General features: G+C 37.7%; 1 protein-coding gene and 1 long non-coding RNA gene across 2 annotated transcripts in view; one reads left to right on the top strand and one right to left on the bottom strand.

Moving 5' to 3' along the window:
• The window catches only part of camk1b (calcium/calmodulin-dependent protein kinase Ib), a 32854-nt gene that overhangs the window by 11171 nt on the left and 9449 nt on the right, over positions 1 to 12234 (bottom strand). Inside the window, exon 3 of the mRNA XM_027176379.2 lies at positions 2069 to 2200. Within this exon, the coding sequence (XP_027032180.2) occupies positions 2069 to 2200 (132 nt within the window). The remainder of the gene's footprint in view (positions 1 to 2068; positions 2201 to 12234) is intronic.
• LOC125140414 lies at positions 8262 to 11924 on the top strand. The gene is made up of 2 exons (XR_007139709.1): positions 8262 to 9814; positions 11806 to 11924. It is a non-coding gene; the product is annotated as an uncharacterized LOC125140414 (long non-coding RNA).

The raw sequence follows: 12234 nt of genomic DNA on the forward strand, positions 1-12234 counted from the left end.
AAGGTGAGAAACAAGTCTCTAAACACACGAAGAAACAGGACAGACTTAAATCCAAATAAAACGTGAATCTAAAATAAGAAGCATCTTAAAAGCATCAATTTATGGCTTAAGGCTAATCTTTACTTTTGCTTTATTAGTTTATTTTACTAAATTATTAAAAATATCAAAGACGCACTTTTGTGTGTCAGAGGGAGTCACATTATGACAAACCTGAGATTTCAGACTTTTTAATAGTCTAACACAATGCACTAGTGTAGTTCAACAAAAAATATTGACAAACATCGCATCCACCTACCTTCACTAAAGAGTACTATACTATACTACACTGTGCCGTACCATAAGATTACCATAAGACTATTTTATTATCCCATACTTCACTGTATTACACTACACTGTACTAGACCATTACAGACTATACCACACTACACCTGAGTGTACTATACTACTATAATACAATATACCAATGTATACTATACCAGACTACACAGTATTACACTACACTGTACTTGACCATAACATACTATACTGCACTACACCCAAGTATACTATATCCACACTATACTACAGCATACTATAAGATAATATACTGTAGTAAACTATATAACACTACATTATACCATACTACACTGTACTATAAACCATAACATACTATACAACACTACACTGTACTACTGTATAAACCATAACATACTACACAACACTACATTATACCATACTACACTGTACTACTGTATAAACCATAACATACTACACAACACTACATTATACCATACTACACTGTACTACTGTATAAACCATAACATACTACACAACACTACATTATACCATACTACACTGTACTACTGTATAAACCATAACATACTATACAACACTATATTATACAATACTACACTATAAACCATATCATACTACACTATACTATATGACTATACTACACTGTATCAATGTCACAATCACCTGATGGTATGTTTAAGCATGTGGTGCTGAAAACTAGAATAAGACAGAGGTCTCAAACTTGTTTTATAGTCTTTATACATCTTATTTGTAGATCATTTTGTCTGGATTGATTTATTTCACCCCCGTCAAGAGTATGGACATAAATGTGAATATCAGATGTGACTGAGTCACTCTGATGTTCCAACACAATCACCTCAAGAGATGCTGCAATCTGGAGAGTTGATGCTATAAACATGAGAGACTAATTTAAAAAAAAACAAAAACAAAACAAAACAAGGAAGCAATAAAGACTGAACTATGAAGCATGTCCTTGTATAAATGTGTAGACGAAAGGAGGGTGTTCCTCTATCACACGTTCGTTCACATCCCTCTCTGATCTCCAGGTCAGTATAGCGGCAGTAACCCTGGCAACGCGTGCACACGCGTCCTAAAAATAGCTTTAGCACCTTCAGAGCAAGTCTTTTTCCAGAGTGCCTGGTGAACCCAGCGGTTCATATGGGAGATCCTTAAACGACTGTGACTTCAGCAAGTGTGGGCGCGGCCGTGTGCATATAGGTGAAATTGTTTTCAACTTTTTCAACATATATTTTATATGTGCTGAGTCATAAATACACACACGTAAAAATAAAATCCCCTAAATTATATTTATACTCATAACACAAATTTATACTTATAACTGCTTAACTAGTTTATACTCATAACACAAATTTATACTTATAACTGCTTAACTAGTTTATACTCATAACACAAATTTATACTTATAACTGCTTAACTAGTTTATACTCATAACACAAATTTATACTTATAACTGCTTAACTAGTTTATACTCATAACACAAATTTATACTTATAACTAGTTAACTGAATTTTATTTTAACCATCGTTATTAATGTTTGTTTTGGCCTGTGAATGATGCAAGACGTTTCAGTCTTCAGATGGTTGGAATGCAAGCAAGTCTGGTGATGTATCACGGTATTGACAGACGTGACCTCTTTTTAACATTGCCTTTCCACCCTGATCTCCCAGGATGCAATGCAACTACATGAACTGTAATTTCAGTGCATACATATAAATATATATAAAAATAAGAGTAGTATAATGAAAATAGTTACTTGTGAAGAACGGCGATTTCATTTTCAATGCTGTTCTCTTTCCCTTCTAGCGCTTTCTTCGGAATACACTTTATTGCCACCAGCTTCAATGTTCGCTTTTCCTCGGCTAGGACGACCTCGGAGAACGCACCACTGCAGCACGCACATCCAGAGAGAAAGAGAGAGACAGAGAGAGAAAGATTCAGAGTTAATAAACAAATCATCACACTTAAATATGAAATACTGCAAGTTTATTAAAAGAGTTTTACTCTCAAAAAGAGAGATGATCATTACACTGAACTGCAAACGCTCCTGTTTCTAAAGACAATAGTTCTTTCAGTCTGTTTTTCCTTCCCCTAAGGTAAAGATATTGGGTGTCATTCTTGATAGAACTTTATCCTTAAAGGCTTGTTTTAATAGTTACTCGGTCTGCATACTTTTCACCTCCGCAATATTAATTGCCTCCGCCCAATCTTGACAACACAGTACTTCCATTTTCATCCATGCCCTTGTTACATCATGTTTGAATTACTGTAACTCCGTTCTTTTTGGTTTGCCTTCAAAAATTCTTCAGCTAGTACAGAACTCTGCTGCCAGCATTATTACTCGAACTCCTTCAATCGATCATATTGCACCGGTTCTTCATCAACTTCACTGGCTTCCTGTGAAGTTTCGCATCAAGTATAAAATTCTGCGATTCGCCTTCAAGTTACTTCATAATCTTGCTCCACCATATCTGTCTAATCTTCTCCAATAATCACACCCTCCCGTACACTCGGATCCTGTTCCGCTAACCCGTTCACCACACCATCAGCTCGACTGTCCACCATGGGGCTTAGAGCATTCAGTCTCCCTGCTGACATCAGAAGTATAGACTCTTCAACAACCTTTAAATCCAGACTCGAAACTCACATGTTTAGAAATGCATTTTCCATTTAAACTTTCTTCTTTTCTTTTCTTATTCTGTTGTCTATTTGTACGTTTTATATCATGCTGTGTTTTAAATTGTAAGGTGACCTTGAGAGTTTGGAAGGCACCCGTAAACAAAGTGTATTATTATTATTATTATTATTATTATTACTATTAAACCAAATTGATGCAGATTGTGAGAGACTATGGGAAAGCACAGACCCTGACCGGACAGCTCAAACTATTTCCTGGAATTTGCTGCTTTTTGTTTACACACGTCTGAGGATTTCCAGTGAAACGATAGATCTTGCATAACATGTTTTTCCCCCTGTGTCGTTTCCCTCTAAAGGGTTTGGTCACAACATAATGGACCCTTTAAAGACGGGAGAAAGAGGGAGGTGGTGGTGGCGGTATTTTTCTAGATCATTCTAAACTGATTTTTTCATTTATTTTGACATTTTTAATATTTACAATGCATTGTTTTTTTTTCCTTCTTCTTTCAACCTTTAATCTATTTATTTTCATTTACTTGAACTATTATTTTTCTTCCTAAAGTATATATTTTTCCAATTGGGTTTCCAGTTGAAGGGACATAGCTTATCACACATCTGAACACCAAACATTTTAGAAAACTTAAGTAAACGTTCCATCCTGCTCTCTGTTTGAACAGGGAACTGATAGGGATCAGGCAGAGAGAGTGTCTGTCCGTCTGTGTGGGTCTGTGTGTGTGTGAGAATGTGAGAGAGAGAAAACTACCCTAATTGGTTAACAGGACATGATTATGGCTCTCAGGCTCACATCCGTCTGCACACACACACACACACACACACAAATTTCGCACTGATCAAACTGTTTGTGTTTGTTAAACAAACCAATACAGTCACAAGGCTCACAAACTATATTTGAAATGAACAAAACAAGAAAGGAAGAGGAAGATGTGTGGAAGGTGCTGGTCACAGTACAGGTCTGGACAAGCATCATCTGTGGATGTACAGAAGACAGGTTGAATCACCAGGTAACAGATGATTCTCGCCTGTGGTCTATTACAAGCCTACTTAAGAGAGAGAGAGAGAGAGAGAGAGAGAGAGAGAGAGAGAGAGAGAGATAGAGAGTGAGAAAGAGAGAGAGAGAAAGAGACAAACACACACAGACACACACACACACGTTAACGTAAACTTAAACCTGATGAAACGAAACCGAGACCTGAAACCGTTTCCTGTCCTTGTCCTGTTTAATACTTTTCCCTTTAGATATTTTTTATGATTACAGGTTTTATTACACAGTTTAAGCACCTTTTTTTTCTTATTTGTTTGTATAGTTAATATGGTTAATATGGTAAAAGAGTAGCTGAGTTTCAGGGCCAGGTTGAAGGTCGTGGTGTTATTTTTGGTGTCTGTTTTTTATAGATCGCTTTTTTGTGTGTGTGTGAACACGGCATCCTTGAGAAGAGAACTCGTAACGCCAGTTCGGCAAATACAGAGAATACATTACGAGCTCACGGCGCTCTGATGCTGATGAACCGAATCAGCCGGGTCAGATTTATTTTCTTATGTATTTTTTGTCACACAGTTTCACAAGAGGTCCGTGGCAGCTATAGTGCAAAAGCATGCTACAGCAAATAAGTGAATTAAGGAGTGCCCTAACGTGTGCATTCAGCTGCAGAGAAACCTAGAGAATGTGTGTGGTCTCTCGAGTGTCATGGTGGACTCTCTAGAGAGACCTGATCCAGCCAAACATAGCCAGATGTGCTGGCTCGAGAAGGCTCAGAAGCACAAACAAGGAGAAGAAAAATGTGCAGAGGAGCTGAAGAAAAACACTTTCATTTTAAAAAGGTTAATGCCTATTTTTGTGCAGAGTTGGTGTCCAGACCCTGTTGCTAACGGCAACCTCCGGCAAACACGATGCACTCTTATTACCTCTTAAACGAGCTGCTCTCCATCACCAAGCATTTCATACACACACACACACACACACACACACACACGATAATGCACATTGAGAGAGAAGTGGAATGACAATGATATACATTTAACCCTACAGACAATAATGACCTTTATTTCTATGACAAGATGATACGATATCTATGATGATATGACTGCACACGATCCTCCGTCAGCAGGAATGCCCGGAGTCTCTCAGGATGCATGAACACCCGGGATTAGCCCTCGAGTATACTGCTTGACACGAACATCTGCGACTGGTCAGATCTTTCCAACAAGGACATCGATATTCGAAGTAATCACGTGATAATTTCAGAAAACAGTTAAAAAGCAGCAGCCACACTATCATTTAGCACTGACAGTATTATATATGGAAAAAAAAAAGCTGACAGATGCAGCTCCTGAGACTGGACCGAGCCAGGAGATGAACTCCACAGAGATTGCAAGCGGAAAGAAAGAGGCATAGAAACTGGAGAGAGCTAGATAAAGCAGAGAAACTGGACACACAGGACCGTCTTACCGGCTGCTGGTGCCAAGATTTTCCTACATTCACCAGAGACTCTACTAACCCTACTAACAATACTGAAAGACCAAAATCTTTATTGTTTCTATACTAACGTCTCACATGGGGATTTTTACATCTGACCCTCCGCATAGTCTGGATACGAACAATTTTCAAAATAAGAATTTATATTGTTTATATCGGAAATACTGGAGTTTCTCATATTATAGACGTTAACTGGAACTCTGTAGATATTGTATCGTTTCCGAGGCCAAGTCAAGACGTCGTAACGGAAAGTACTTCTAAATTAGAAAGTTGATACTGTGGATCAGCGTTTGTGGGAGAAACGGAAAAAAGTAAAGTCCATCAGTTCCATCGAATGTAAAAAGCATCAACAACTTGTAGACTAAATTAAAAGCAGTGAAGGGAATAAATTCTGTCCTTGAGGTCCACAGCCAGCATGTTGATCTTGCAGGAGCCAAAAACGAGCCATAAGCGAGATAAATTTAGTTTCCTTTGCAAACATTCTGATACGCTCTTTCCATCAGGATAGCGGAGCTGAGCCGTCCGTTTGTTTCTTGCAAACTGAGACATTTTTTTTTCTACCCACGAAGAGTGGGGAAAGCCAACATCGGCTCAGTTTTTCCATCAGGAAACCTCCTGATCTCAACACTGGAAGCTGTTTGAGGGCCGTCGTATTAGTGAAATCAGAATCTTCTCCAAAAAATCCCCCTGTCATTTCCTTCCCTTTCATTTCTGTCTGTGCATCTTTCTCAATCTGGTTATTCTCCTCTACACCGAACAAGATTAGCATGCTTATTTAATCTCTCATCTTCTATTCATTATTCTTTTAACAGCTGTAACTTGTAATGCCTGGAAGCATGCAAGCTGAAGCTTGAACAGCGTTTTGTGCCAGACAGGAATTTATGAAACTCAAATGAAACCAAGCAAATGACAAAGACACAAAGGCATTCGGTATTTGTACATTTGCATTTCTGTATCCGTATCTGATCGGATCTGGTTGCTGAAGTGCATGAGCATAGACAAGTAATTCAGTAAACAAAAACAAAAACAAAAAAGGGTGTACGGTCACTTCTTCCAAATCACCTAGACAAAAACAAGACTCATAGAAGCCGTGGACAAGAAACACATGATTCGTTGCAAAAATAGCAAATCAACCTGAGATCAATTCACCAAGACATCCAAGAAACTCCCCCTCATCCACACACTATGTGCCTGCTGATGTGCCTCCGCTGCTCCTCCTCCACTTCCTCCAAGTTTCCTGCCCAAAAAAAAACTTCCACCACATTCAAGTTTTAGCCCCTCGAACTCCGCCCCAGCTTCTGAAATGCCACCAGCCCTCAGCCTTTGGCTTACTAAATTCCCTCTATTTTTATTCACGCCTCTCCCAGTATATACCAGACTCTGTATATACCCCAGCACCCCCTTCCACAACCACAGAGCTGAGCAGCATTATCCACAATCATTCAGAACGCACTTTCTAGACACGTGTACACTCAGTAACCCCTCAGTCCAGGTAATTCACCTCACGCCTTCAGAAATGTGATGTCCATTCTTCAAATGTATTTGACAGCTGTATGCCTGCTGACTTGGGACCAGTTAATAAGAGTCAGTATAACGGAGGCATTCCAGATTCCACCCACATGAAACCCAAGATCCGATGTGTACGTCGTTTCCTCAAAAGGATTAGCAATAGTAATTATTGCATATATACAGTCACAAATCCAATGCAAGTGTACAAACTTCCCGTTAGCCCGATGATGAAATGAAGGAAGCGGTTAGCCACATTACACCATGGCAAGGTGCCTTTCTAGTTTGTCTCCAGACAAGAGCCATCGACTTCACAGCAAAGAAAAGGAAACGTTCGCTTGAAGAACACAATTGACTTGTGGCAGCTTTTTGGCCTAAAAATACCGCACTGTGCAAAAAAGGAATCATTCAGGGGATGTGAGATGGGATGTGAGATTTGTGCATTCTCACTCACTGCTTTTACCACCACTATCTCACCCCAATCTGGCTTTATGGGAAATGATAAAACATCTAATTGAGAACCTTTTTTGATAAGACTTAAAAGAATTCCCAAACACATGGCACACTTAGGCCAGTAGTCATCAGTCACAAAGATAAATTCTATCAGATGCTGGAAAAAAAATGCTTGTAAAAAGCAAATCTCTGTAGTACAATCTCAGGACTTGGACTGTAATTCATCAAGTTCACAGTTATGCATCATGCATCATGTGACACATTTTCTTTCTTACTGTACAAAGACTGTAACAAGAAGAGTAAACAAGGTCGAGTTAGCCAACATGTATATACAGTATAGAGTATTCGGTACATAAAACCCAACTGCGCATTATTGGCAGTTTAGAATAAGGAAATTACATCAGCTTGCAACATTAAGTTCTCTCAAATCCCTCTGCTAACCAAGAGCTCATGAATGTAACACACTTTAATTTACGAGACAGTGAATTCCTGTCACCATTTGAAGGGCTGCTCCAAAATTAGATAGTAAATTTGGTCAATACAGAAGGCATTAAAAAACAACAACACTCCTAGCACAGAAGCACTGAGCTACCAATGGGCAAAATGTTAAAAGATAAACTACAAAATACAACTACTGCCACCACCAACGAACCATCCAACCAACCAAAACAAACAACCAATAAAAAAAACAACAAATAACAAACACCAAAATACCAACCGACCGAAAATACCAAAAAAAAAAAAAAAAAAAAAGACTACAATGCAACATAAAAAGAATTCCTAATATTCATATATTAGGAATATTAATATTTAACTTTTTTAATCCTTTAAAATCATTTTAGAATCTAAAATGTTGGTCTTACAATAATGACACAATGTGTCAACATGATATCTCAAGGACACATTTAGCAAAAAGACATACCATAATGGGATCCTGAGGTTTATCATGAGGTCATATAAAGGCCTGATGACCTTCACGGCATCTTTCACCTCAGTGAGCTCAAAATATCCCAGTTTTAACTGTATATCAGACAAAATGCCAAGCTATGGAAAAACTGAAGGACAACATACTACAGGCTACAATCAGCTCAATGCAAACGACACGTGTTACATCGCTACAGGGCAATGATAGTCAGACCAGATACCGATGTGGTATCAAGCAGTTGGGTGGTGCGGTGGTACAACAGGAAGTGCTTTACAGCTCCAGACCCTGAGCAAAGTTTACTGTCTGTCTAAAGTTTGCATGTGTTTTATTGGGTTTCATTCAGGTTTGTTGGTTTCCTACCAACCGTCAAAAAACCCACCAGAATTTGTGGGTTTATTTTACATAACATTGTAATGCTTTTTAGTTCATGGTCTTTACATTTCAGTGTACAGTTTAAATGCATTACATAATCCTTTCATTTCTTTGGATTTCACCTAACCGTCAGACATCAACCTCACTGCCAATGCAATCTTTGTGCATGAAGCAATTACAAGATACACAATCGACCCCAATGTTACAACTAAACCCACTGTCTGCTCTTGATTATCAATATGCACTCTGGCTTCAACCCATCATCCAATCAGCAGACAGGATAATCACAATACTACATTACTTGCCTCAAGACAAGAAAAAAAACAATATCATACTTTTCATATGCAAATTATCCACTCGGCCTTAACCGCATTATAACAGTATTGGATATTATACTATGTAGTGTACTACAAGTATAATAAAAAAAATATATACGTTACACTTTAACGTAGTGCACTACATCTTCAGTCAAGGACCATTTAAAACTCAACCCATTCTCTTGTCTAGCTGGGGTCAAGTAATCTCATGCGCTACAAATCTCATGTGCTACACATTACAGTATGTGCTTGTGTGTGTGTGTGTGTGTGTGTGTGTGTGTGTGTGTGTGTGTGTGTGTGTGCGCATGTGGGTGTTACATTTTTACTGGAAAAACTGCTTCTTACACCATGTTTCCACCCACAAAATTAGATCCCCAAAAGGACTGCAGGCGTTTCAACAGAAAAGAATCAACGTCTGTTCTATAACCAAGAAAATATTGAAGGTTACAAAATCTCCTTAGTATTGATTGAATTTGTACCTAGAAAGCACACATATGTTGCTTTGAAATGCATTCTAGAAAAATCTAAGATAAGTAAATAATTTGCACTGGTTTCCCTACATTCCCAACAAGTTGTAGGTTTAAAACCTACAACAAGTTGTAGGTTTAAAACCCCGGATAAAATAGCAAGACACAAATGTACGTAAGAGGTCAGGTGTTTTTGTGTGTGAGAAGTGTTTCATTTGTTTTAATTTGTTGTTCTAGGTGAGGTGTGAACAGGAGGGAGGTGTGTGCATGCATGTGCAGACGTGAGTGAGGAGGGAGCAGGTGTCTTTAGCAGCCTGGTAAACACAGGAAGGTGTCTATGTATAATTTAACCATCCATCCAACCACACACACACACACTAAAACTTACCTTGTGCTTACACAAGCTCTTATAAACGAATGCCTTATTATATACACGGTGCAGCTAAATGCAATCTTATGTCCAACTCTAAACACTTCCATTATATATTCAAAAGTCTGTTTAATAAAGCATCCCATCTTGTTCTTTTAATATTCATGAGCCACTGTATGCACGTCTATCATCCTGTCCAGCACACATAGCGCTGTGAAATAAGAGCTAGAGTAATATAATACTCCTCTGTGCTTCCCATTTCCACAATAAAGACACTAACAGGCTCAGAAACTTTAACCGAGAGACGGACTTTCACAGCCAAGCAGATCCATACTGTTTAACTACAACACTGGTTAAGTGTCAGCTTAGAAATGAGTGTTTTTCAGGGAAGTTAGAACTGGAATTTGTAAAGACGACAAAACATCACAACAATTAGGTCCGGCATAAAACATGACTAGACGTGTAAGAGGAAAGTAATCAATCGATGACAGTGACGTCATGCGGCAGGAAGCAGGCTCACTGTTACCACCCAGGGGTTAGTTATTCTCACACATTTTGTAGTTACTTCTGAAACAAATTAGTTCCTGTTATCACTTACAGGTTACATTTTTATAGATTTCTTTTTTTAATCCTCTCATGTAAACAAGACCATTTCATAATGTTTCAAAAAGTGTTGACACTGAAGATTTCCTCTATCAATAGTTTTATTGTATCCCAAAAGGTAAATATATAACTTTTATTATTATTATTATTATTATTATTCTTTTAAAAGGCTTCGTTTGTGAACCTCTACAATGTACAGTATTTTTTTCAAACTGTTAACTCTTCATAAGAAGACTATAATAAATAGTAAATAAAAATATAAATTGCTTACTTAAATTAAACATATTTAATTTTACATCTCTAGGATTTACGGTTAATTTTGAATTTGTATATTAAGTAGATTAAACATGAGGTGGATTGAATCGATTTAAGTCTGTATTATAAATTAGATTTGTATGTAATTCTTTAAAACTCAAAAGTGTTCAGAACAGATACAAATTCAAATAGAAAAGTTTAAATTTCATATTATTGGTACTTATAATAAAAGGCACAATGGTGGGTTGTTTTTAAGCTGGGGATTCAGGATATGGTACCAAGAGACTATATTTAAAGTATAATACAAAATATAAAATACCACTCGTAGCTTTGTGAAATGAAAAACAGGTCACAGCACAATAAAGAGCAACAGCCACGCAGAAAGGAACAGATCCATAGTCCATATTGATTTTCAAATAATTCTAGTCCTGACTCACGCCAACCCTCATCTGCAACGCATGCTGGGAATAGTTATAGATCATGCCACATCGCTGTGTTACTATAGGGAGTTCATTAGTCGATCCAGAGTGGTGTGGCCCAGCGAAGAAAAGCAATCTTCTGGTCACACTAGCAAAAATCAATACTTTAGATCGTAGCGGTGTGGTTGGAAAATCAAACTGGTTCCTAAACGACATTCTTTCAGTCGCATTTCGATTCAGTTTGAGAAGACTACATGAGAAATCTCAGATATTTTCTGGTAGTTAAAAGGTTTTGCAGCAGCTTTTCAAGCGAGTCTTACACAATCTTACATCATGATTACATGAAGAAACCGAAAAACCATGGAAACAAATTGTAATTCATGGGTCATAACCGCATAATAGAAAACTCTTTGAAATGAAAAGAATTTGTCTGCAAAGGCATGATTCGATTCAATGCTATAATAGTCAATGCTATAATCTTTCTAAGGATTTGTACATTTAAAAGGCATATGGCATTTCCACATTGGATCAGTAGGAGCTGGATCGAGTCGTTTTTTTAAACGATGTTAAGGAAGACCAGACCAGCATCTATAAATGACAGAGAGAGAAAACAGATAAATTTGCTACGCTGAAGCAGTGCTGGAACTCATTAATTATTTTCTGTTTTAATTACAGGAGCTGGGAGTCAAGAAACGCAGAAACAGAGACACAGCCCACTGCCTTTGGATACTGCTGCCCCTAAAGGACAAAAGCACATTTGTTAAGTCATCTCTAAACAACACTGGGGGCGAAAATAAAAAAAAAAGAAAGTCTGCTTGACTTAAGATCATCCACGATTGTTTTACATGTCTTACTCAAACATTTACACAATGGAGTCTTTATGATAGTGATCAATTTGTTTAATGGTGGTGTCATAACTCTAGCAAGGAGTTTGGAGGATTTTGTAGCTATAAGACACTTATCAAATACGAGTTTACATTCTGCGGTCGAGCAAAGTTTATCCATGGTATACAGAATCCACCTACAAACTAAACATTAATGTCATGAGACATTAACCATGTCACACGAAGTGGGATTTTTATTGCCATCTATTCACACGCAAAA

Source organism: Tachysurus fulvidraco, chromosome 2 (assembly GCF_022655615.1).
Source record: "Tachysurus fulvidraco isolate hzauxx_2018 chromosome 2, HZAU_PFXX_2.0, whole genome shotgun sequence".
In the NCBI taxonomy this organism is placed as follows: Eukaryota; Metazoa; Chordata; class Actinopteri; order Siluriformes; family Bagridae; genus Tachysurus; species Tachysurus fulvidraco.